At 37.8% G+C, this 26,135-nt stretch overlaps 1 protein-coding gene and 1 pseudogene across 2 annotated transcripts; both read right to left on the reverse strand.

Annotated features, from left to right (window-relative positions):
• Positions 1 to 21,742: 21,742 nt before the first annotated feature.
• On the reverse strand, positions 21,743 to 23,661 carry LOC147521768 (uncharacterized; annotated as a pseudogene). The gene is made up of 4 exons (XR_015194515.1): positions 23,011 to 23,661; positions 22,133 to 22,893; positions 21,996 to 22,061; positions 21,743 to 21,879 (listed from the first exon to the last, which is right to left on the reverse strand). The product of XR_015194515.1 is annotated as an uncharacterized LOC147521768 (transcript).
• Positions 23,662 to 23,904: 243 nt separating this feature from the next.
• Positions 23,905 to 25,073, reverse strand: LOC147521769 (uncharacterized). The gene is made up of 2 exons (XM_086566287.1): positions 24,810 to 25,073; positions 23,905 to 24,636 (listed from the first exon to the last, which is right to left on the reverse strand). Exons 1-2 carry the CDS (start codon positions 25,071 to 25,073, stop codon positions 23,905 to 23,907), a joined length of 996 nt encoding a protein of 331 aa, XP_086422413.1.
• Positions 25,074 to 26,135: the final 1,062 nt, after the last annotated feature.

The raw sequence follows: 26,135 nt of genomic DNA on the forward strand, positions 1-26,135 counted from the left end.
TTATTTACCCTATCTCTGATAGTGTTTGGGTGAGTCCAATACACGTTGTTCCTAAGAAATTTGGCATTACAGTTGTGAAAAATGATAAAAATGAATCATTTCCGCTCGTATTCCAGTGAAATGGCGAATATGCATTGACTATCGCAAACTTAATGCCGTCACTCGTAAGGATCGCTTTCCACTCCCATTCATCGATCAGATGCTCGAACGTTTAGCCGGTCATGCATATTACTGTTTTCTTGATGGTTATTCAGGTTATTTTCAGATAGTCATAGACCCTGCTGATCAAGAAAAGACCACGTTCACCTGTCCATTGGGTACATTTGCATATAAACGAATGCCTTTCGGCCTTTGCAATGCACCTGGTACTTTCTAACGCTGCATGCTTCACATTTTCAGTGATATGGTTGAACGTTTTATGGAAGTGTTCATGGAGGACTTCTCCATATATGGAGATTCTTTCGATAGTTGTCTATCAAATCTTGAAAAAGTCTTTACACATTGTGAAGAGAAAAACCTTGTTCTTAATTGGGAAAAATGTCATTTTATAGTTACAAAAGGAATAGTTTTAGGACATATCGTTTCAAACGACGGAATCAAAGTCGACAAAGCTAAGATAGAAAAAATTGCTTCACTTCCTATACCAAAATCAGTTCGAGACATTCGCACATTTTTAGGACACGCAGGTTTTTATAGGAGATTTATTCAAGATTTCTCAAAGGTTGCTCGACCTTTAACCAATCTCCTGCTTAAAGATGTCGTTTTTGACTTTAGTTTCAATTGCAAACAAACCTTTCAAATTTTAAAAACCGCATTAACTACCGCTCCCATAATTCAACCACCTGATTGGTCTAAATCTTTTGAATTAATGTGTGATGCGAGCAACTATGCTATTGGAGCTGTACTAGGGCAACGTCGAGAAGATAAGCCAGTTGTCATTTACTATGCGAGTAAAACCCTTAATGAAGCTCAACATAACTATACCACCATTGAGAAAGAGTTTCTCGCCGTTGTATATGCTTTGGATAAGTTTCGTCCTTACCTAGTGGGTTCTCCAACTATTGTCTACATTGACCATGCGGCACTTCGTTATCTATTAGCGAAAAAAGATGTAAAACAAAGGTTGATCCGATGGATTCTTCTTTTGCAAGAATTTACTTTAGAAATTAGAGATAAAAAAGGTTGCGAAAATATGGTTGCAGACCATTTATCACAACTTGTCAGTGATGTTGATACTAATACCGAACATATCTGTGATTCTTTTCCAGATAAACACTTGTACTCTATTTTTTCGTCCCCTTGGTACGCTGACATAGTAAATTACTTAGTTACCGAAGAAGTCCCTTCATCTTGGTCTCGTAATGACCGAAAACGGTTTTTATCCACTGTGAAATTTTATTTCTGGGATGATCCCTATCTCTTCAAGTATTGTTCCGACCAACTAATCCACCGTTGCATTCCTGACTGGGAACACAATGACGTGTTATCCTTCTGCCATGAACAATCTTGTGGTGGTCATTTTAGTGGTAAGAAAACTGCGGCCAAGGTTCTACAATGTGGATTTTATTGGCCAACACTGTTTAGAGATGCACATGAGCATTGTAAAGCATGTAATCGCTGCCAGCAGCTAGGACGCATTACTCAACAAAATATGATGCCCTTAAATCCAATTTTAATTGTAGAAATCTTTGATGTATGGGGCATCGACTTCATGGGTCCATTTCCAAATTCACATGGCTTCCTATACATTCTAGTAGTAGTTGACTATGTATCAAAATGGATTGAGGGATTGGCATGTCGTGCTAACGATCATAAAACAGTCATTTTGTTCGTAAAAGAAAATATTTTCTCTCGATTTGGTGTTCCAAAAGCTATAATTAGTGATGGGGGAAAACATTTCTGCAATAAAATTTTTAAATCATTAGTAAAGAAATATGGAGTCACGCACAACGTGGCAACTCCGTATCATCCTCAAACCAGTGGTCAAGTAGAAGTCTCTAATAGAGATATCAAATCTATTTTGGAAAAAACTGTCAATCCATCTAGAAAAGACTGGTCTCTATGATTATCTGATGCCTTGTGGGCATACATAACAGCTTTTAAGACACCTATAGGGATGTCTCCTTATCGCCTCGTTTTTGGAAAACCTTGTCATCTGCCGGTTGAACTTGAGCACCGTGCTCTATGGGCCATTAAAAGCCTCAATTATAATACTAACGCGGCAGGCGTGAAGAGAAAATTGCAGTTAAATGAGCTTGAGGAAATTCAGAGTGATGCCTATGATCTCTCGAAATCCTATAAAGCCAACATGAAAAGAGTGCATGACAAGAACATATTGAGAAAAGAATTCAAAGTGGGTCAAAAAGTTTTGTTGTACAAATCAAGATTACACATTTTTCCAGGAAAGTTAAAGACTCGATGGTCTGGTCCTTTCACCGTCTCTGCTGTCACCCCTTATAGGGCTATTTCTTTGAAAAACGTAAATGATGACAGCAAATTTCAAGTAAATGGCCAACGCCTTAAACATTATCATGAGTTGCGCTCTCCAGATGTCGAAGAGACTCTTCTAAATGATCCAGTCTATATAGACTAATAGATTTGATGGTGTACTTCTTTCCATGTGTTTAAACAGAGAAAGTACGCCATTTGGGTAGCCGGGCCCTCTTCTATTTTCTTTTCTAAAAATTCCTAGAGTGTGTGGTTGCAAGCACCGGAACCATAGTCCACAAAAACTCTACTTCAGAATTGAGTATAAATGTCTTCTGATAATCGAGCAAACGTGCCTCCTGGAAAACAATGGGTACCAAAAATTTCAACTCCTTCTTTCTCCTCCCTTTTCTATTCTCTTCCTCACGAACTCCAACTCATCATTTGGTCCAAATCTCACCCATCTCGAATAGGAAATGGTCGAAGACGCTTTTTCGAAAAGTTTACGGCTTAAAAGGATGGGGTGGTGTATGAACCGGTCAAACTCCTTTTCTCGTCCGTGTCTTGATCTTCTATCCGAGATGAGCCGGTATAAGGTTTATTATTGTCTGACACCAGCTCAGCAGGATAAACTTCATCGTCATCCCATTGTTCCCACAGGTTGGGATTCGTCTTGAGGATCTGACGTTAAAAGACTCCCATTCGTCTTGAGGATCTGACGTTAAAAGACTCAACATGTATATACTCGTTTTTTCCTTAGCACCAAGCATGGTGCCCAAAGAGAGTCGTGATATGCAACATCGGACATTTCCTAGTTCGTGTGGGCAATGGATTCCACCAGGCCAACCCCGATCGGTTTTCTATGTGACTGTATCAAGGGGCGGTTTGAGGCTATACCATATGTACTAAGGGTAATATTATTAATAGACCATTGCACATTGGTCAAGGATGGTACCGTCCTGAACCCTGGGCCCCTATAACATAAAGGTTAAGCCACACCGGGCAGATTGGGTTAAGCCCAGGAGAGACATGAAAGTTGCCTCGAAGTTAAGCTGTTGTGATGTGTTGTTTTATTTGGATTTCCGGTGTTGTTGACATATTCCTTTCGTCTTGTACATTTGTATATAAAAGTGTAAATAAATAAAAACCAAAAAATAAAAACCAAAAAATAAAAACCAAAAAATAAAAAATAATAAAAATTTTTTTTAAAAAAATTAAAAAAAAAATGAGTTTGAATGTGATTATGTCCTATTCCAGTGGATGGAATTTTTAATGCTGATCGTTTTGATATCTCATTGGTTTAATTTGGAGTTAAAACGAATCGAAATTCCAAGTTTGAAATTTTGGAACAATTCGGGATATAAGGGGAATTTCTGGAAATCATTTGGGCTTGGGCAAAAATATTGGACCTAACCCAAAATCACTGACCTGGCTACAAAACCCACACACGGAGCAACAACGCGTCCACATCTCTCATTTCTTCCCCCTCAAAATCCGGATCTTGGTCTCCCCCACACAACCCTCGCGCACGCGACTCGCCAGTAGTGAATTCAACCCGCGCACGCGGGCCAAACTCCACCAAATTGAATCCCCTTCCTCCAGCACCATCTCCTCCAACAATACTAGCTATTTCAACCCTCAAAATATCATCTACACCGTGCTATGGCAGCACGAAGGAGAATAACAGTTGAGAGAAATTTCAAAAACCTCTACAATTCCGGGATGTTTCACCCATTTTTCAATGAGGAAATAGCTAGTAGAGAGTGGGAATATCTACTGCATCGAATTCCAGCTCAGTACTCCGAAGATTTAGTGTTGAAATTTTACAACAATGGAGGTTTCCGGGGTGATCACTTTTGGATTACTGCGGATGGGTTAGAACGTGAACTCACGCTGGAGTTAATATCGAATACAAACCGCATTCGATAAACTCGATAGTCCGACCATTATTGTCGAGTATCCGACTCACGAGGGATTTGATGTTTGACACGCTTCTCGAGGGAGAGTACAATGATGGCTCGAACTGCGTGTACCAGCACTCGCTCAGACGAAACTAACTAGCCGTCACTCAATGGCTGGCTTGCAACGTCATTGGAACTTCAAAGACGCCGGACGTGAACAAGACATTCTTGCACTCCGCCGTGGATCCTCCAGAGAAGAAGCACACTTTCGTATGGTCCATTTTCGGGCCATATTCTTACGACAGCGTCAAACAGGTCAGCTCCTCTTGTCTGTACTTGTTACTCGGCTTATGCTTAATTTAGGGTTCCATCGCTACTCCTTTCATTCCAACAAGGTCTTTTCGAGAATTTCGAATTTTCGAGACTTGTATACGGACCACCGGGACCTAGTAGCTAGAGATGACATTGAGTGATAACGTACCTCCTCCTCCCCTTCACCACCCATTTGTTTTAATGAGGCTACCATGCACCGAATCAACACTCCCATGGAAGCCTTGAGACACATGAACACTAGTATGCGCAGGATGTTTCTTCGTCAGGAAGAGATGATTACTTCCCAAAATGACTTCCAGCAAGAAATGAAATCGCCAAGGCCGTTTCTAGAGAATGATGTTGGCAAATCAGCGGAAATTCCAAGATCAATTGTTACAGTCTATAGGCCACATTCGGACCGGTCATTTCGGCCCGAAGTTAGTTCGTCGTGGCCGGCCGCGGCGTAGAAACCCGGGTTCATCTTCTGCTAACCCAGAGGATTCCCAGTAGCTGTTTATTTCCCTTATACATTGCATTTTTAGTTTTCTTGTGATAAAAATATTATATATCGGTTGATTTCTCATAATTTTGTATCTCCAGACGTTTTAAATGAGAAATTATTTATGTTATGAAATTATTGTAATTCCTACTATATTAGTTGTCCCTTGATGCATTGGGCCTACTCTCAAAGCCCAACGGTCAGAACCAAACGGACTGATTCCAACGGTCAGATGCCCAACGGTCAGAAATCAAGTTATAAATACAACTCTCCTTTTCCACTTTCACTCATTCCCTTCTCTCCCTCTTCACAAATTCTCAATTTCTTGAACATAATGAATCAAATAGAGCGATGGGAAAAGGAGCAACGCGAATGGGCTATCACAGTATTCGTGATAACAGTGTTTATCATTATTCTCCTGTCACTCATGGATAACATGATCCAGAACATCTAGATCTATGTAACCATCTCTTTTTCTGATTTTCATTTTGTATATTAGTATGGTGTGTTAAATAATTCTCATACATTTGTACGGGTTACGTATTAAATGGAGAAGTTCCGTATTAAATATTTGTGTATATTAGTTGTTTTTTTCTCTCTAAAAAAATAATAAATAAATAAATAAATAAATAATAATAATAATAATAATAAAATAAATAAGTAAATAAATAAACAAACCATAACAAAGAAAGGCCATCCAAAACTCACCAAAATAATTAATTGATACATATGGTGTTCAGAGAAGATCGCGCACGCTACAAGGTACGCATAACACTTGTCATACATGCAGCTCGATTATTCTATCCATATTCTATTACTGAGTTATAATCATCATTTCTGAAATTACGTGTAGGTCTAACTACCCTGTGAAACTTTCCTCCGTATTTTCTAACATTGAACCATCTCATTAATTGTATTTGGATATCTGACATGACAAGACTTACTGTGGATCCCCTATGATGTTATTCATAATCACATGGGTCATTAACTACACTTGGACTCCAAATTGGTACAGACTCATAGATTGGCTATAAATCTCTTCTTTTCAGCCATTCTTATTCAAACAATTTTCCTATCCTTCCCTCGGTAATACTACCAATGGATCAACCAAGAAAAAATAACGGCAGAGAAAGACTACCGAAAACTTTAGAAGATGGCGGTTTTCTCCTTATTTTGACACCGAAATCATCGTCGCGGATGGGCGCCTCTTCTATATCATTCAAGAATTTGGTTATTCCCGATAATTGGTTTTGATGTTCTACCAATTTAGCGGATCTGAAAATGGAAAATTCTACTTCAATGCCTATGGACAACGTTCGGAATTGACTAAGGAAATGATCTCCAACATACTTCAAATCCCCTCGTGGAATACCGGGGTCCCTTTTTCAAGAGTCATCAATTGATTCCGCCAAAACTTTACTACGAAGCTACCAGATCTCATGACGAAGTCGAAAATACACATCACATTGTTCTTCAACGCTCTTTGAAACAGAATCAACGTGTTGTGCTCCATCGGGTGGGGACACAATGTGATAGGTACATCACACCAATCGAAGTCACAAAGCCTCAACTTCACCTACTTTGGATTTTGCATACTCAAAGAGATGACTTTTGTCTAATCCAACACCCTGGAATGTAATCACCAAGAAAACAAGAAGGTCGGCACTTCTACCCACTTTAGTAACGCAGATTATGATCGTTGGGGTTATCCAAGAATTTCTCCGAGACACCCCTTCAAAGAGCACAAATAAAAGTACTCCAAACAGATTACTCCGTTGGTTTTGGACTCGATACTCGATAGAGGAACGAATGACCCAAACTCAAATTCGACCATTTATTTGATGAAAATGCCATGTGAACATTATTAATCCCATGGAAGGCATTAAACTTCTTCATCGAGGGTTTGAGGGAACTACACGTTCGTCGAGAATATCATCATCACAACTCTTCAGATTTCCAAGATCGCCAAGCAACGATGATGTTGAACAGGGAGGAGATCTTGGAAAATCATTTCGATCCTTGCAAAATCACGCTCTCCTAATGGAAAATCAAATCAGTACTCTCGCCACCCAAGGGGACATTCGGATGCAACTTCGCCAACAAATGGAAGAACTAAATAGTCCGATGCACGATATCGTCTCCAAGATCAACATAACAATCCATAATTTTCTACTATTACTAAGTCCATAAATAAATACTCATATATATTATTTTTTTTTTTCGTCAGATTATGAATTTTGTCTTACTTTTGTGTCTTCTTTTGTATGAAATGCTTAATAGGATTGTCATTCATTATTTGCGTTGTGACTAATATAATTTAACATGTGCTTACTACGGGGAGGGTCTATTCTCTTACATACTCATTTATCCATCCAGTTTGCCTTTGTCGTTACCTATTTCTTTTTTTCATCATCCATTATGGTGTCTTCATCAATTGCATCTTCATCAAACATGGTACCTCCCAAACTCATTCCCCGAAAGCAATCCTTTCGATCTATGATGGATTCCAATACCTATGGCCATCTCTTCCGTGACTACATTACAAACATCGGATGGTCTTCCCTAATTCTTCAACCTGACCAAACTTATTCACCGAGTTTGGCTGCATACTTTTATGCTAATATGGAAGACACACCAGCATTCAACCATGCGCATGGTTTCTACTTAGACGGGTTCACAATTCAAGTTGGTGACACACCTCATATCTTTTCTTAACAACAACTTGCACTAACTTTGGATCTTCCATTTCAAGAACATGTTGCATCATGACATTACATCTATCATAATTCTTACCATGCCTTTCAGTGGCAAGCGTTTCGTGAAACTTACGGTGATGGTCTTGAGATTAAACGAGAAGGAAATGGCCATGTGGCATGGCGTGACGTCACCATTCCCTTAGCAAGCATGACCATGAACATAGGGACTGCGATGTTATTTGTACTCCTGAACATTATGGGAGATTGGCATTTTTCTACTGCCAATGAGGCTGCTTGCGTCGTATTTGGTGCACTAGCTCAAGGTCATACATTATTTAACATCATAGGTTGTGTTATCTCCAACCTAAAACGAGCTCGCACTTTTCAGGATCAGTATATACTTTTACCGATCACCGCTTGCCGAATCATGAAGACACATTTCTCACAGTTTGCAGCTACTTTTCATGACTGGGTCAAGGTAGATTCTATGTGCCCAGAAAACAGAATCATTCGTTCATTGAGGTTTCGGCAATGGAAGCATCCTGCTCGGTACCTGAGGCATGTTCGTTGTTACCCGAAGGATGAAAATATGAAGACACATTTGAGGAAAGCTGGAAACGAAGAATGGGCAGAAATTTGGCGGACTATTATCTTTTTAGCGATGCTAAGGAAATGCATTTCCTTCAAGAGGATGCCGTAACTTCACATCATCTTTGGATGGTAAACTTGAGTTTGCCATTGTACATATATCTAGCTAAACCTTATGTTTGGTGTGCTATTGTTTTTCATGTTTCAGATGCTATTGTTTTTATTTAGGTGTGCTATGTTTAGTGTGCTATTGAACATTTTCTTGTTCTTTCGAATAATATATTATGTTCTCCGACCTTTTCGTTCCAAACAATCTAGCCCTAATTTTGCTCACGGTTCTCGTGTACTTTCTCTCTTTAATTATTGATACTTCGAGGACTAAGCATCATTCTCGTTGGGGTGCTTTAACCCTCAGAGCAAATATTAGGCAAATTGTAACCTCGTATATAGTTTTTATTTTCATGTTAATAATTGTATTTAGTGACAAAGTCTTGTTTCCTTTTCAATGATGAAAATTGTCTAGAAATCTCACATTAGTATCCGAATTAGGAGTTATTTTTTAAGAAACTTAAGATAATATGTATGCAATAGTTTATACATCTTTTCATGAACATTCATGTACTGAGTATCATTGATTGTACATAGCAGTAAGTTTCTGGAACCAACGGTTAGTTACTTAAACTATAAATCCTGTGATAATCTAACCAAAAACCTTGACATGAGTGATTTGTGTGTGATGACACAGAGGAGTAGTTTTCCCAATTAGAGAAAATCACACATCTACTTACTTGATCACCACCCAAACCCTAGGCGAGAATTTAGGCCATCTTTGGATCGACATAGCTAAAAATTCTTACCTGTTACAAATTTTACCGCTAGTCACTCCACTGAACCTTTCATCAAACCTTTCACTTTCACCAAAAAAATTCCTTACCCATCTATTAAACCAAATAAAAGAACTTACCTAAGTGATGAGTATGAGAAATAGGATGAAATGTGGAAAAAATAAAGAGAAAGACTTGTCCCAAATAAAAGTCAGTTATTTGCTTCAGGAAAGAAAAATAGAATCATGTTCTTAAGCCATCTAAAAAAAAAATCCATTAGAGGCTTAAGAACAAGGTTGGAAAACTCAGTTAGAAGAAGGAAAGAAAACAAAGATTTCTCTAGTGTAAATATATGAAGACCCTATTCTTTCATACTCATAAATTTTAATTATCCATTTCCATTTTCTTGTACACTATCACCTAAGCCCCACAATACCTAATAAAGACCTATAGCTCAATTAGGAGTAGGGTGGTGTGATAATAAGTAGTAGACGTGATTTATCGACATCGGCTTCTCTGACTGTCATTGAGATGTGAGGAAACGTGTGCCCACTGCACACTGGAGTTAACAAAACCTGAGTGGAAAAATTTTGAGTGAAATTGTGTTTTGATACATACCTGTGAGAACCCATTTAGGTACACTCTCCAAAGGATTTAGAAACAACCCTGCTAGTACATTTCAATGAAAAGTTCACTGCATGCATGATCATATATAGATGTTTTAATTATTGAATACATATTAACTTGAGTTTCAAAGAAATCAATCCTCGTTCCCTGCTAAGGAGATGTATGGATATCTGAGATTAATTTAGGAAACGAGTTTCTGTCACTGAGTCGTTGTAGTATAAATGAAGTTTGTGAGTATCTTCTCTGGAAAACTCTCACGAGGCTATAATTCGTCCGCTAGGGAATTCCTAGTGGTTTAAGGCCTTGTTGCATATGGTCAATGCAACCGCACTCTGCGAAACGAGAATTAGTTAGGACTACACTTTTTTGGCCACTTATCTGTTTTAATGTCTCTTCTTTGCTTGAGGACAAGCAAAGTGCTGTTTGGGGGTAGTGTGATAAGCACCCAAAAGTGTATTATGAAACCCCGTTGAGGCATATAAATTTGGTTAACTATGTGTTTAATAATCATGAAATAAATATGTTTTCATACTTTTGCAGGTATTCGCAGTAAACATGGAAATATGGTTTAAACCTGCAATAAAGCACGAGGAACGACATGTATATGAATTCTTCCAAATCCGCACAGAAGCATCAAAAGTAACAACCAATTTGTAGTTGTCCTAGACTTTAGGTTGGTTCGAATCCTTATTCCAACTTTACGAAACGAAGATCGTGAGTAAGGAACTTTGAATTCACTTTTGCACCAAATTAGAGAATCAATCTTTAAACGTAGTAAAAGTGTAATATCAGGACACTCTATAAGCAGATCGGTGAAAGGATTCCAAGCCTCAGAAAATGATTCATGAGGATTCTGTCGGAAGAAATGAATCTTGAAAAGCATTTCATCTGTCTTCAGGGGTGGGTAAAAATGTTCCATAAATAGTTGAACAAGTTTAGCCAACGAGTCCACAGAATTAGGCGTTTGGGCAGTTAACCAAGACGCTGCCTTATCGGCTAAAGTGAAGGGAAATACCCTCAGTTTAATTTGTTTAGCACCCACCGTAGGATGGTGGAATGTTGTAAGGACTTGTTCAATCCTACGCATGTGCTGATAAGGTTTTTCATGGGGTAAACCATGAAAAACGGGTAACAAATTAAATATATTTGGGGGAATGCGGAAATCCCCCACTGGGTCTGCTAGAACGATGCAAGATTTAGAGCTATCGCTCAAAGCTTTGTAAAAGTCAGAGAGAGGAGTCTCTCTTTCTTCAGCCATTATGTCAGGTAGAGTATGTGGTATACTAGCTAGAGGTGTAGTGATTGGTATACTAGATAGACGTGTTTGTTGACGTTGACGGTTAATTACGTTCGGTGTTTTTCTTCAACCAGACCTTAATCTCATGCAAAGCTAAGTCTAAACACGACAACACTCCAAACAATCTTCATATATTAGTATAAACCTCTAACTGGAGATGCGAGGTGTGGAAGAAAAGAGTACCTGAATGCCTCCTTGCTTCGCTTACGAATAGCGTCTTGTTTACGCGTGCTCAGTGTGTATAACAAGTTAGAACACTGAAAACTTGAAGAAATGGAAAGTTTGAAACAAACCTGAGGAAATCGGGCAATTTCAGCAGATGGCACAAGTGCGCTCAGGACAAACTCGGAGTTCCAGGCCTTTAGGCGCAGGTGGCGCTCGTTTTGGGCGCAAGTACGCTCAGGACTTGTCAGATGTCCAGTGTTTTGAGCACAGGTGGCGCTCTGTTTGGGCGCAGGTGCACTCAGTACAAAAATGGATTTCTAGGCGTTTGAGCGCAGGTAGCGCTCTGTTTGGGCGCAGGTGCGCTCCGTGTATTTTCGCGAGGAAAATTTAAGTGCTGAAACGGACAACCACAGTATGAATCAAACAAGGGTGGGTGGGTTTAATGGGACTTAAAAATGACTAATTATACTATGAAACCAATGCTAAAGGGAACTAAGATGGCAGCAGCGCCATTTGATAAACGGTATCACGACGATTTGATAAAAATCGTCATCATTTGATAAAATGTAAAATGCTAGTTTTACCAATGAATAAAGCTCACAAAACTCTAAACGCTAGTAAAACTAGAGTATTAGTTTGCTAATATGGATGCTTTATCAAAGATTCTACTCTCAATCCTATTGAGATATAGTGGAGTAGATGATTCGTTCCACTCCTAGTTCTTTAGCATGCGATGGTTTCGTGTCAACTAATCAGTCCAAAGTCTAATGAGAGATTTACAAGGGGAATTCTATACTACGAGGTGAATTCAATTAACAAGTTACGAATAACGAAATGATAGAATGCTAAGGGTTTGAATCTAGACAAAGAATTAAAGGGAATTGAATCTGCCTTAACTCAACTTAATCAACTAACAAAGACTCATCGTGATCCAAATTGAATGCTTCGCATATCAAAATAGTAATTCTAATCCTTAATTATACATGGCATCTCTACCAATCAATAACTAGCATGTGCGGTCGTCCACCCATTCTCATGGCGAATCAACGACCTCTAGAGTGGAATAACTATCACGACGATTTTTAAGTTTAACAAAGATCAAGCTTCATCAAGGCTTCTTCAACCCCTCTAATGGAGGTTTAGCCTTGATTCATACTACTATCATTTCCCATTGATTTAAAACTAGACATCATATAAAATTCTATCTTTATGCAATTTATCTAAACAATAATTGAAATCTCAGGTAATAACTAGGAAATGAATAACAAGTAATAAAGGAATTTAGATCTAAACAATTATAAATGACAAAATCGAAATGAACAAGAATCTACTATTTTATTTATCTAATCAATGAAGATCAATGATTTAAAGGTTTAATCTAAAAAAAGGAATGAAATGAAACTAAACTTAATTAAAAACAATTAAAACTAGATCTAGAATTATCTATAGTTTAGGTCTAATTAGCTACCCTTAACAAAGAGCTAAGCTTTTGTTTTTATATGCTTCAGATCCAAAAATCGTGCATGGGCTTGGAGCCATGTTTTGGGCCGGAAAATCATGCTCAAAACCCAATTCTTTCAGTCTGAAAATGGCTATTCAGCTGGATTTGGCTTCAACAGACTTTTAGTCCACTTCTGCTCCTCCGATTGGGTCAAGTCTTGGACCATTGGAAAGATCTTCCCAAGCCGGTCGTTTTGACATAAGGTAGACCCAATTCCGAGGTCTGAGTCCAAAGATACGGCCTTCGGAAGTTCTGCTGACTTTGTGTGTTGTTTCTGCCCGCGTTGACTTTGACTTTTCAGCTTTGACCGGGCTTTAGAAAGGCTTTTTCTCCTCGAATCTTGGCCTTTACTCATAGAACTTCTTAGCAACCAACCCTTGCTCCTTTATCTCGCAAAGGTGGCACAGTTCTGCACATAATTGACTTTACTACCTGAAATATATAAAAACACGTAATCAGTATTAACTCTTATTTATTACTCACATAATTTGTCTAAAAGTATAATTGTTAAGGGGTTAAAACTACAGTTTTGGGCTCTTATCAAGGGTGTAAATGACCCAGCCATGTTGTTCCATAGTCTCCCTAAACGAGCCAGCCATGTCGTTTGGGTTCAGGTTTTGCATTCATTCATTCAATCAATCAATCAAGTGATTTGCATTCATTCTAATAAATGCTCTCTTGTATATTCATTCATTTATTAATTCAATCAATAAAGTGTTTCTATTAATTATAATCAAGTGTTACCTCATTATTTAGGTTTGCTTATCTTTGTCGTTGATGATTTCTCGGCATCTCATTTACTCGACTAGTCGCATCTTCTATTTCTTCAACTTCTTCACCTTCACCTTCAACATTTTGTGCCACTTCTTCACTTTCAACATTTCTTCTATTTTCTCATTCTCTAATTTGTTGTTGCACCTCAAGCATTACCTCAAATGCTTCTTCTTCATCTTCATGTTCCATTTAGGATTTTGATTGAGTATTCTATGTAGAGAAACTTGATTATTCTATGTAAGGAGTAAGGATTTTGATGAAAAAAGGAGTAAGGAGGAGTAAATGATAAACTTGAGTATTCTATGTAGAGATATTTGAAATTTTGATATATTTCGAATAATTGAGTGAAATATGTTTGTAAACCGTAAACCCCAAACTAGTTTATATATTATTCACAATTGAAAAAAAAAATGGAGAATAACAAGTTTAGATATAAAACAAATTATTATTTTAGATTTGGATAATTGAGTGAAATATGTTTGAAATAAAAAAAAAATTATGTCGGTACGAAATTTGTAAACCCTAAACCCCAAACCCCCCCAAACTAGTTTTATGATTCACAATTTGAAAAAGAATATAAAAAATAACAAGTTTAGATATAAAACAAATTATTATTTCAAATAATTAAGTGAAATATGTTGGTACGAAATTTGTAAATCCTAAACCCCAAAGCCCCAAACTAGTTTATGATTCCCAATTTGAAAAATAAAATAAAAAATAACAAGTTTAGATATAAAACAAATTATTATTTCGAATAATTAAGTGAAATATGTTGGTACGAAATTTGTAAACCTTGAACCCCAAACCCCAAAATAGTTTATGATTCACAATTGAAAAAAAAAATGAAAAATAACAAGTTTAGATATAAAACAAATTATTATTTTAGATTTTGGCATGTTTGATTACATGTTTTAACCTGGTTATATAGATACTATGTCATAACATATAAAGAGTGCAGAGTGCATGTAATTGTGTTGGTGTAACTAATTGTGTTGTTCCTAATCCAATTTTTTAAATCTGATTTCAATTTTCCTAATTCAATTGGGATGTGTTGATAATTGATCATTACTAATTCAATTTTGCAGATAATTGTTTAAATAAATTATTGTACAATTATGATCGATTAATGATTTGTATTATAAGAAAAGTGTTCAGTGTTTATGTATAAGAAAAATGTAATTAGTGTTTATGTAATCAATTTTTATTGGTTAATCGGGCTAATCATTGGTTAATCAGGAATTTCCTTGGTTTAGAACTTCTCAATTATTTTAGTCCAAACGACTACACCATAGAAGCCCCATAGAAGCCCCAAACGACCCAGCCATACCGCTTTCATGTGATACCAAACGACATTTCCAAGCCGTTTAAATGAACACTCAAATGATGTGGTCAAGCCGCTTGAGTGTACACTCAAACGATATGGTGGTACCGTTTGACACTCAAACGACATGCTCAGACCGTTCCATGGAGATTCCAGATGGACAATTCTCAAACGACAGGCTCAGACCGAGTGCGTGTACACTCAAGCAACATGGTGGTATCGTTTGAGTGTATACTCAAACGACATGGAGGTATCATTTGAATGTATACTCAAACGACATGACATGGCGGGATCATTTGAGTGTACACTCAAACAGCCCGAGGGGTTCGTTATGGCGAGACCGATTGAATTGGTTGTTGGGCCTGGGCTTTGATGGAAAACTTGTAATATGGCAAACTTGTAAAATTTCTTTTTTTGGGGGGTTGCCCAATCCAATTTGATGAGTGCCCGATTGAATCACCTTCATTAATAGGGACACCGGACATGGTTGCTCATGTGACGTTAGCTATAGGTCACGGCAATGATAGTGAAAGGAGTCATGTGAATGTGGGTAGGGGTTAGTGATCACCAAAAATACAAATTAGAATGTCGATTTGGAATCTACTTTCATTTTGAAAGGGCCAAAACTTGGTTTTCCCTATGGCTAAGTCTAATGGTGCGGCAAAACACCAAATATCACATAAATTGTGATCCAATGGTGCGTGAAATCGCTAACCCGCTAACGTTATTGGCATACGTTTCGCTATGTATACAACCAATTTTAACAATATAGCGTATGGTCTGCATGCCAGAACAGGTGGCGGCCTCAGAAAAAATTCGAAATAAATCTATACGCTTGGTAGCGGCTAGAATTCAATTTAATTTCAAAATAAATCTACACGCCTATCACTATGGCGGTTAGAAGAGGGAGAGAGATGGAAGAAAGGGTAAAATGGGAAGGGCATGAAAAAACAAAAGCCACACGCTAGTGTGAATGGCAGTTACAAAAGAAATTTTTTTTCTCTTACATGCCAGTGTGAGTGGCAGCTAGATGGGGTGACTGTTTTTGGACTTTTGCTACACGCCTATGCCAATAGCGGGCAAAAGAAAAACCATTGGGTCGAACAACATTGTCCTGCTAATCGCATATACTGTGCTATTGTGGTTTGCTGTTTTAGTGGTACAACCATTAGACTCAGCCTAAAGGGTAAAACACTAGGAAATTGGATTTTTTTTTAATAGAATATACTGGAGGTGAATTTTGAAGTTGAACTTCGACAGATTTATGGAGAACTGGATAAGCTTCAAATATTCCACAAATGGATGTCAATATGTCATTCTAGTTCTAGTAGCCTAGTCCATTTAGTGGAGGGCACTAATACTTGAGTCGGGCTACATAGTAACCGGTTACTAGGTAACTGTTGTAATATTTACACCACGTACCGACCCTAAACGTACCGGTCAAGTCTTCCGGGTACGGTTGTTGTTTTTTTTAAAAAAATAGGTAAGTACAAAAGTACAAAACCCTCACGAACAAAACCATTTATTTTTTTGCTATGTTCACGAACAAAACCAAAAACCCGTCATTTTCCAATATTTTTACAACTTTCAAAGCTTCCTGTTGCGCTTTCCTTTTGAAAATCACTTTCTTTTGAAATGTTATTGTCAAATTTGCAGATATGTTAAAGATAAATTGGCAATACAATCTTTCTGAAAAAACAATTTGTAATATAAGCAGTGGATTGTTGCAATGTGTGTTCCATAACACTGAAAAAACTATTGGTCCTCAATACTAACAATGAAACTGAACAACTAAAACTCAATATAATTTCTGCTTGAATTGATTCTTGTTTCTGAGCCAAGATTATGTGGCTGCGTACAACCTCTTCCTATTGTTGATGACGTTGCACCTTACCCAGTAATCGTAATCGAGAACATCTCAATTCAAAAACTAACTCCAGAGTATAAGATTGGGATGGAGCGCTTGGTGAAAACAAAGACACCTCCAATGAAAGCTTCATAACTATGGCGTGATAAACCAACAGTACTGCTCTGTATTCGACGTCCGGGTAAAAAATTTGATATCTGTTAAATGCATAAGCTTAGTTTTTTTATGGATCTTATGATAGAATATTTGTATTGAAACAACAACTAAAGTAGAACAGAAGGAACAGTAGACAACAGTAGCAATGAAGAGACAAGGACAACAATAACTGGGAATAACCAAAGCGCAAATTAGGCTGTCCTTAAGGAAAGATTTCGCCTCTTCCAGTGGTGCAGAAATGCAGCAGTAGGGTCTTCCTCACAGGATTCAATGGTTAACAGCAGTCTGACTTTGCACTAGAACAGACTACCCTATGGAACAACAATATAACTCTCTCTGGCGGCTACAAAAAGAAGAGAAAAAGAAAAGGACTGGTTTGAGTTTCTGTTTCTCTGAGTTGAGTTTCTGATAAAGTCAATTCCCTCTATGGACTCACAGTCCTATTTATAGAGGTTAGGTCGGTCTCCTAAACAGATAAGGAAGAGAGACCAACTCCTAATATAACACCGAAACTTGCTGCTCAAGAAAAAAGCAAAACAAGTTTAGGTTATTGGTCAAACCACTACCCACAACAGTAAGCCCAAGCCCAAGCCCGAACCCTACCCGATGTGGTGGATAACCAATGTGGGACTATCTACTATGCACTAAAGTGGAGAGAACACCCTTTGTTCATCTCCTCCACTTTGCACACACATACTAGTATTTTGAAATACACAAGAGATTCCAACAATCCCCCACTATTTCAAAATACTAATAGTCCCCCACTATTTTGGAATAGGATATTATAAAAGAAATGGGTTAACGAAAACCAGAGAGAATCGAAAAAATAATGCATAAGATACTGGTGCTTTACGGGCTTGAACCAGTCATAGGGTAACATGTCTTATAATATGTGAAAGTGGTGAATTAAAAAATCTTTAAACCAACATTCCCTTGTAGTAAAATAGATCACATGCACCCACACTACTCTTTCATTATATGTCTGTTCTGCGGTGTTGCGCTTTTTGGCCCCTGTGTTGCCTGTGTTCCATGAATGCTCTAAAGTACTTGCCCGAATACTCATAAGAACCGACCCATTTCTACATTCACGTAGGTGGATTTCCATAAGGTGTACATTGCAGTTTAAATACACCACCTCATTAAAATATGGGTTATGGAATCCAATAAGAGTTAAAGAACTCATCCTTACTCACTGCAATTCTAGTTATACAATGTATACTAAGTACCATCTCGCCATAGGGTGGGACGTCTCATAAATAAAGAAGACGATAGTACAGCAGGATGACGAAGTGAGTTATTTTTCCCTTTGAACCTAGTGCATGAGATCTCCAATCACATAGGTAGGGTTGCCGCCAGTGTTGCCTTATATATGGGCATAAGTCTCATCCCCTCGACGTATAACCACTTGCCTCCAAAGAAGTGGTGCGGTCAGACATGTGGCCAAACTAAGTCCAACCTAACATAATCTCTAGCAGCTGCTTGATTAAGTTATATCTCAAACTTACATATATTCTTTTCCCATTGCACATAGGGTAACATGTCTTAGCTATTGCAATGAGACAGTAGCAAAGCATATACACATCAGGAGGCTGTTTAGAGTTAATGGGAAGATTTGCCAAGAGGTTGCTAACCTACTTAGCATCATCACATGCCTTTTCTAAGGCGATTAGCTTTGATGATATCCAAGATACTCAATTTCCACCAAAGGTAAACACATAAACATTACTGGATCCAGTTGATAACATATTACCCTTCCAACAATGATGGGAATCTACTAAATATCAATCCATAATCAATGGCTCTGCTATAGTACTTGGATAATCTGACAATATAAATCAAAGTTCCTTATAAGGACACAATGGGTTATCAGCTTAGTATGTCATTAATGTAGGCAATGTCATGTCATCTCACATACATTATCCATCAAGTACAATAGGCTACCAATGATATTGACATATTTAGTATGAGAAAACACAAGGAGATTATTTTTCATAAGATGGATATTTGCCACAAAAGGTGTTAACACATGCTTACTATCATAATACCCATACTTTTCAATGAAAAATATTTCTACGAAGTGCTATAACAATATAATGAGACCAACATGAGTTTTAATTCCTATATTCACCAGTCATTCAATTCTGTAGTGCCCGAAATTCCCCTATACCATCCGTCCGGTCTGGTTTAAGGTACGATGTGGGCTTCAACCATATTCAAACGACAACATCTTGACAACTGAATATAGCAGTTACAGAAATGAGTTTAACAACATAATGAACTATCGTTCTCAATGACGGTCTATTATGTGTTTCAAATAGGAATTTCTCTGTCTCATATACATTCTCAATGCTAGCACTCATGATATTAAATCATCTAAACAAAGAGAGATTAACACATATGTCTTGCTTTACTCTAAAGAAAGTACACATTTTTTTATCAACAATGGTACTTTGACATCCATATGACACCAATATGTTGTTGAATTGCTCATGCCATTTATAGGCGCTTGAATCAACTTATACAAAGATTTAACTAAATTGTATACATCACCTGGTATTTCATCACCAGGTACTACTTGGTATTGTAGTTCTGCACAACTACTCAACTAGAGTCTTTAAAATTTTGTAGAAGAAATTCTAGTTACATGAGCAAGGTTTCAAAGTAGTATAAATCTTGTCTCCGATTGAAACCCATTGGCTATTATTATTAGCATTGTATTTTGCAATACAACTATCACGTTTTAGTTTTTCTCTTGAATATCCAATTCAACCTATAGATCCCTCAATAAATCAAGAGTCGCAGTTTAGAGGAGTTGTATTCTTCAAAAAGGACACTTCTCATAGACAAACAACTCCCTTATAGGTTAATGAATCTTCCTCAAGAAACATATAAACATCATCACCGTGAATGGTGGATATACTCACTGATAGTCTTCCAAATTTCTTGTTCATAAATTATGGGATCCTCTTACGTAGTTCATTATGAACATCCAACCACTCTATGCCAATTTTACATACAGCACATCCTCAAAATAAAATTAGCATATAAGACATTCAATAATAGTGTGGTATCTACAAGATTGTTATCACGCATGACAACTAAAACAAACATCACTATTATGAGTTTCACCAATGAACATCTACTAGATAGTTCTAGGTCTCAAAAAAAAATATTTCTTTTAGATTTATTCACAACTAGGGTATGCCTGTGCCGTACAGCACTGATAGAGTCGCCTGCGACGCTAACTTTGTAGAAGCAGCCTGAACTTGAACACACCCCCCCCCCCCTCCCCCGTTTTGATTCTATTATACTGGCTATTGTTCCATTTATGGTCAAGAATGATTATTAGGCTGAGAAACTCGACATCACACTAACTTGAACCACCTGAGGGGTAATTTGGATAGAACCTCCCCATTATTTTATGACTTTCCAATGTTTTGGATCATGTTAAAAGGCTGCAAAGACAATTCTCATTCAATAAATCCGGTAGTGATTTGCACAGATGCTCTAGACTCATTCATCTAAATGGACTTAAACATAGAAGAACACCAATTAAACCAAATGAAATAAGAACAATATGAGAAGCAGATACATAATCAGACTCCCACAAGTGGTTTGAATGAGGACATCAAAACAGTACCAAAGAGAGCACCCACAAAAGTACGCCAAGTACAAAAAAAAGTAGCGAAAGTACAGATAACATTGTTGACAATCATAACTCTTCCAGAAACCCCATCCTCATTCGCCAATGTCAAGGTCATTATCATAAATCCCAAACCTTAAGGAAACTTCATCGAAGAAGTATGTAATTATCTGTTTTTAATTCGTTAAATAGAGTGAGTAGGAAATACTATATATACTGAAGGGAAGAAGAAATTGACAATTTAGAAGTGAAACAATGAACGATTGTATTCACCTCTAGACTCTTTTTAAGTTTTGGAAGAAGCAAATATGTAACGCCCCAAAACTCAAACAATTACAAACCTATGACACGTGGTTTTTATAGTAAAATTTTAGCAGCATCTCCTCTGTATTTTTGACATTTCATAAATATAAACCTGTCATAACCTAAAAATCACAATCATATATTTCTCATTGGTTAATCCAATTACTTAACCGTCTGGACAGATGCCAGAGCAGTCAAATAATTGGCTTGCAAAAATGAGAGCACTTCAACATTATAACTACGTACGCCAAAGTATTTGAATGTCTCGACTAATGCAAGATCATCAAAGCACCTCGTACAAAGTCATTACCGAATACACAAGTAAAATACATACATTCGAGTCCCATAACTATCAAAAGGTCTACACCCTTAACAAATGATATTTACAATGTATACATATACCATATTTCCTAAAGTTTCCATTGGGGTAGTTCCATAAACGCGACTTTCTGTAACAACACTAATAAATCAAAGAACAAACATTAGACACCGAAATGCTACCTGCACTAAAATACCTATAAAAGTAGCAGAACCAAATCAAAGCTCAAATCAATCAAAATTAATACTTTTCGACAAACCCAAAACCAAATAATAGAACTCTTAATAAATAAGCAAATAAATACCTATAACAACACTAGAAGAAGCTCAGACTAAACCTTTACATAGAAGAAAACAAATAATTCATCTCTGGCTAAACGATTTTAAAACGAGCTGAATCTTTACATGGAAAATCAAAGAGATTGAGTTATAAGATAAGAGATGTTACCTGTTTCACTTGACTTGAGAATCAGCAAAGATCACTAAGTTATAGTGATTGACCAAGGTCCCATCACCACGTTCACGGATGAAAAAATTAAACAACACAATAAGTAGAGAAAGACCAGGGAAGGAAAAATGAAAAAATGAAAAGGAACATACCTGAGAATCAGCAGAGATCACTAAGTTTGAAGATATGAGAATTGAAATTTCCTCGTTCAGCTAAATACCATATAAACAGACGTCACCATTTAGTAGGAATTGAAATAGATTTGTATAGAACTATATATTCAGGTGTTGTAAGATCAAAAAGAAGAAATTAGGGGGGAAAAACTAACCAAGGTTCGCAAAAAGTTCTTCAACGCAATACTGACAAAATGTAATTACACACCAATTCGCAAAACCTACATAATTTGATGACTATAAATTCAATGAGTAACTACTCAACACGTGACTATAAATGAAAAGAACTTACAGATTATAGTAAGACTTCTGGGTAAACAAAGTTTGGGGTGTGACTTTCCGAATTTGGAGGGAGGAGAATACTGATTCTGTCTTAAGAAGTGCACCTTGATAGTGCGACATATAATTGACCGTGGCTGAAAACTTCAGTGCGAAGGTCAATCCCCACATACTTCACCGATTGTCCTTGTGACTTATTTATTGTCATTGCATAAGCAACACGCACATGAAACTGTCTTCTTGTCATATGAAAAGGAAAATCAGAAGACGACGGTGACAAAGATATTCTTGGAATAAATGCATGATTACCCGTTTTTCACCAGTCAAAATTCTTGCGAAAAGAACGTGAGGTCGACAGTGGACCACCATCAATCGGGTTCCATTGCATAATCCATCTTTGGGAGCAATATTTCGCAACAACATTATAGGACAACCAACTTTTAGGTTGAGACGAAACGGTGGTAGACCAGCTGGATCAAGTGAGTTTAGGTACTCATTTGGGTATTGAGCTGGATTCGTTGCATCCTCGTTTGCCATCTTGTCTGCAGCTAGAAAGAGAGTACTTTCCTCTGGGAACATATTTAAAGCTGCTGCATTAATATCATTGACATCATCATTGCGTGCAGATAGAATTGTGCGCTCAGTTAAATATTCCGGTGTAACTTTGGTAGGTTGATTTAGCTGAGGATATGTAGTAGAAATGAGATCATGAAGATTTGCACATCGATGAATTGTTGATGGTAGTTCAACTGTCTCGCTTGGGTCACTTCCTATCTAATTAACCAGAAAATAGTAATGAATATTAGTACGAATAAAAATAGTATAAAGAATGATGTAAATGAATATCAATATTAAGCAAAATAGTACAAAGAAAAATACACAGTTTGGTACCTCCATTAAGAAATTTGCGAACGTAATATTTGCAGAGTTTCCATTTTCCAATCGCATGTTTTGGGCAAGAGTTAGAACATGAATGTGACTCCAGAGAAAGGAAGACCGCAAGGAAGCACGCACAATCTGTTCTCGAACCCCTTTGGGTATAACTAGAAGGCATTGACGGAAGTCACCACCAAGTACAACTGTTATTCCACCAAAAGGTTTATTATTGTCGCGAGTATCCCGAAGTGTGCGATCAACTGCCTCCACACAAAATTTATTTTGCATTGGGACTTCATCCCAAATAATAAGTTTAGCTTCCCTGAATAATTCTGCATGCATTGAATTCTTACTAAACCCACAAACAGAGGTATCAAGAATATCTAGTGGGATGCGAAAGGTCGAGTGAGCAGTACCACCGCCAGCCAATAGTAATGAAGCTATTCCAGATGAAGCGACCATAATAACAATATGCCCCTCAGCACGACACGTAGCAGCGATTGTGTTGTAAACAAAAGTTTTGCCTGTTCCTGCTGCTCCATTCAAAAAGAAGAGTTTCCCTAGATTTTAGGAAACGGAATCTATCACTGTTTGATATGAAAAGCGTTGCTCTGCATTTAGGAGAACCCTGTTGCCATTTGCTTTTGCATTTTGAGGATCAAACTGAAATTGTCACTGGTCCCATATGAGTCGATTTGCAACAACTAAGTTCCATCTTATAGTTAACAGAGGCAACGGCATTAGAGGGAAATTAGCCAGTGATTTACCTGACTCTATCAAAATCTCATTTAAGAGAAATAAACCATAATCTTGCACTTCAGCAGGGGTAGGTTCTGGAATGTTGAACATTGTGCGAAGCTTATGTGGAAGGTCATCATATATATTTTCCCAAAAATCATTCCATAATGTTTAGGGTTGCAAAGGATTGCACTCTGCGAGAATAACACAAAATAGTCGGCGAAGATGATATCCAGTCTGCATGACTGAAGCTTCCTGTAGACATTGCACCCATTCGCTGTCATCTTCCAGAAGTCCACGTGCAACACATGCATCTTTAAAAGTTGGAAGGGGAGGACCATTACCAATCCTTTTCAGATCATCAAATGATTGAGGTCCTTTTACAACGGTTAGAAGTAAGCGCAGGTAAAATTGCTCACCGGAATTAGGACTGGCGAAATACATTCTACCAATCGCAAATTTTCCCTCCCGTATCCTTCTTGTCCAAGTCTGAGATTGTTTGTTCCAGACATAGTATTCGGGGAACTCTTGATAAGTGAGGCTTCTTGCCTTTAAATCTGATGCACAACAATCAAAGAAGGCAGTCAAAGTTGACTTTTGGCGCTCCGCCCTTGATAGTATATCATGTATTGGTTCATCAGCTTTATAAACTACGCAGTGCATTCCAGGCAAATGAAGTGCCAAGCACACAACTGTGGGAATCTCCTCATGTAGATGGAAACTTAATAATCTCCAAACTGCTTCCGGTGGGCCAATGTATCTCGCATCCAAGTATTGTTGGATCTCATCCAACTCATTCAACACTATTGTTGTCATGTCATGCCCTTTAAATATATACTTGTGAATGTATTTAACACAACGGATCCCAACACAAACTTCGACATTAATATGGCAGTTGAACATCTTAGAAAGATAAGGATTATAAGAAACAACATCCTTGTTATCAACTGTATGCCCCCTCACAATATATGATCTACCATTGTCACGACAACGGTAGATAGGATATATCCATCTTTATCCATGGTGGTAGCATCTGCAAAAAGTCGGGGATATTAATGCTTGCATCTACCATTTACCATGCATGGAGAGTTAGGATTATTTAGTCCACATGGACCATGAACCATATATGTGAGGACGGTCTGAAATAACTCAGGTTTGGTTTCTGGATCAGGAAACTCTGCACATACAATGCGATCAACTTGAGCAGGTATACAGATCTTGTCGGAATGTCGAAGATATATAAGTGCATGCATATGGGGCAACCCGCGTTTCTGGAACTCAATGGTGTAGACATGTGCAACGGCAGTACCAAGCACACCTTTCTTTTTAATTTCCTTCATCAAGGCCCTTCGCTTTAGTTCAAAGACACGGGCCACGACCTCTGGTCGATGAGTTACAGTTTGGTGCTCAGAAAATGCCTCAACAACTTCGTCCTAGTGCGGATTTGCAGTCATTGTGAGAAATATATCAAGATGCTTATTGTAACGTGTGATGGCCATTGAATCCTGAAAAATTTCGAACATTTGCCTAGGGCTGCCGACACAAGATGCTGGTAAGACCACTCGTCTTCCAATCTGGTTTGAGTCGAAAGCTTCAGCTGCAACATCAGTGATACCTTGATAAAGTTTAGCCCGAAGCTTGTCTTGCTGTAACCTATAATATCTCATTTTGTTCTGTTCAGTCACTACCCATCCATCCACCAAAAACTCTTGAAACAGTTTGTGCCCGCGTAAGATTACAGAATATTCTCTAGGGCGTTCAAATATCTGATAAGAGTAGAAATCCATCTGTGTCAATCGGTCATTAGTATTTGAACGCCTCATATCAGGTGACCACCCAAGCTCTCCGTAAGGAAACATTAGCACATAATGCAAAGGCAAGTAATTTTGGATGACATTCATCGATATGCATGAATTCTTGCCCTCCTTTAAGATATATCACAATATCCCCTCATATTATCCTTTCGCTGCCATCCCCCTGTAAAATGACAAAGCAATCTCATCTGCGGGGTTGGCAAGTTGTAACGACGTCGTCTCTAGTAGCATCGTGAATGCAAATAAGCAGGTACATTGAAGTTCTCACCATGTTGAAGAGAGGCAGATCTAAGAACATCGTATGCGTGGCGAAAAGTAGCAAAGAAACAATTATACTGGAGCATAGTTGCATGAATTATCTTCAGAACATCTGTGTTCAAATGGGGATTATGAAGTTGATGTATATCCAATGCAGCACTAGGATCATATATGTAAAGCTGAGAGTAAGTTGGTTGCCGCCTAGTGTCAGGAATTAGAGATCCAGTTCTATGACGCAACTGACCATGTATAGTAAAAGGCCTTGGACCTCGTCCAGTAAAGACACGCTCATTTCCTCAAAGGCTCGTAAATGCGAAAGCTTGGTTGTAT

This window comes from Coptis chinensis, chromosome 1 (assembly GCF_015680905.1).
Source record: "Coptis chinensis isolate HL-2020 chromosome 1, ASM1568090v1, whole genome shotgun sequence".
In the NCBI taxonomy this organism is placed as follows: Eukaryota; Viridiplantae; Streptophyta; class Magnoliopsida; order Ranunculales; family Ranunculaceae; genus Coptis; species Coptis chinensis.

What these genes read in the sequence shown, in the direction of transcription:
- LOC147521769 (XM_086566287.1), bottom strand. Translation starts at nt 25,073, where the DNA reads ATGAAGGAAATTAAAAAGAAAGGTGTGCTTGGTACTGCCGTTGCACAT. An exon ending in ATCCTAACTCTCCATGCATG is followed by an intron (nt 24,637 to 24,809) that starts GTAAATGGTAGA and finishes TATCTTTCTAAG; the next exon opens with ATGTTCAACTGCCATATTAA.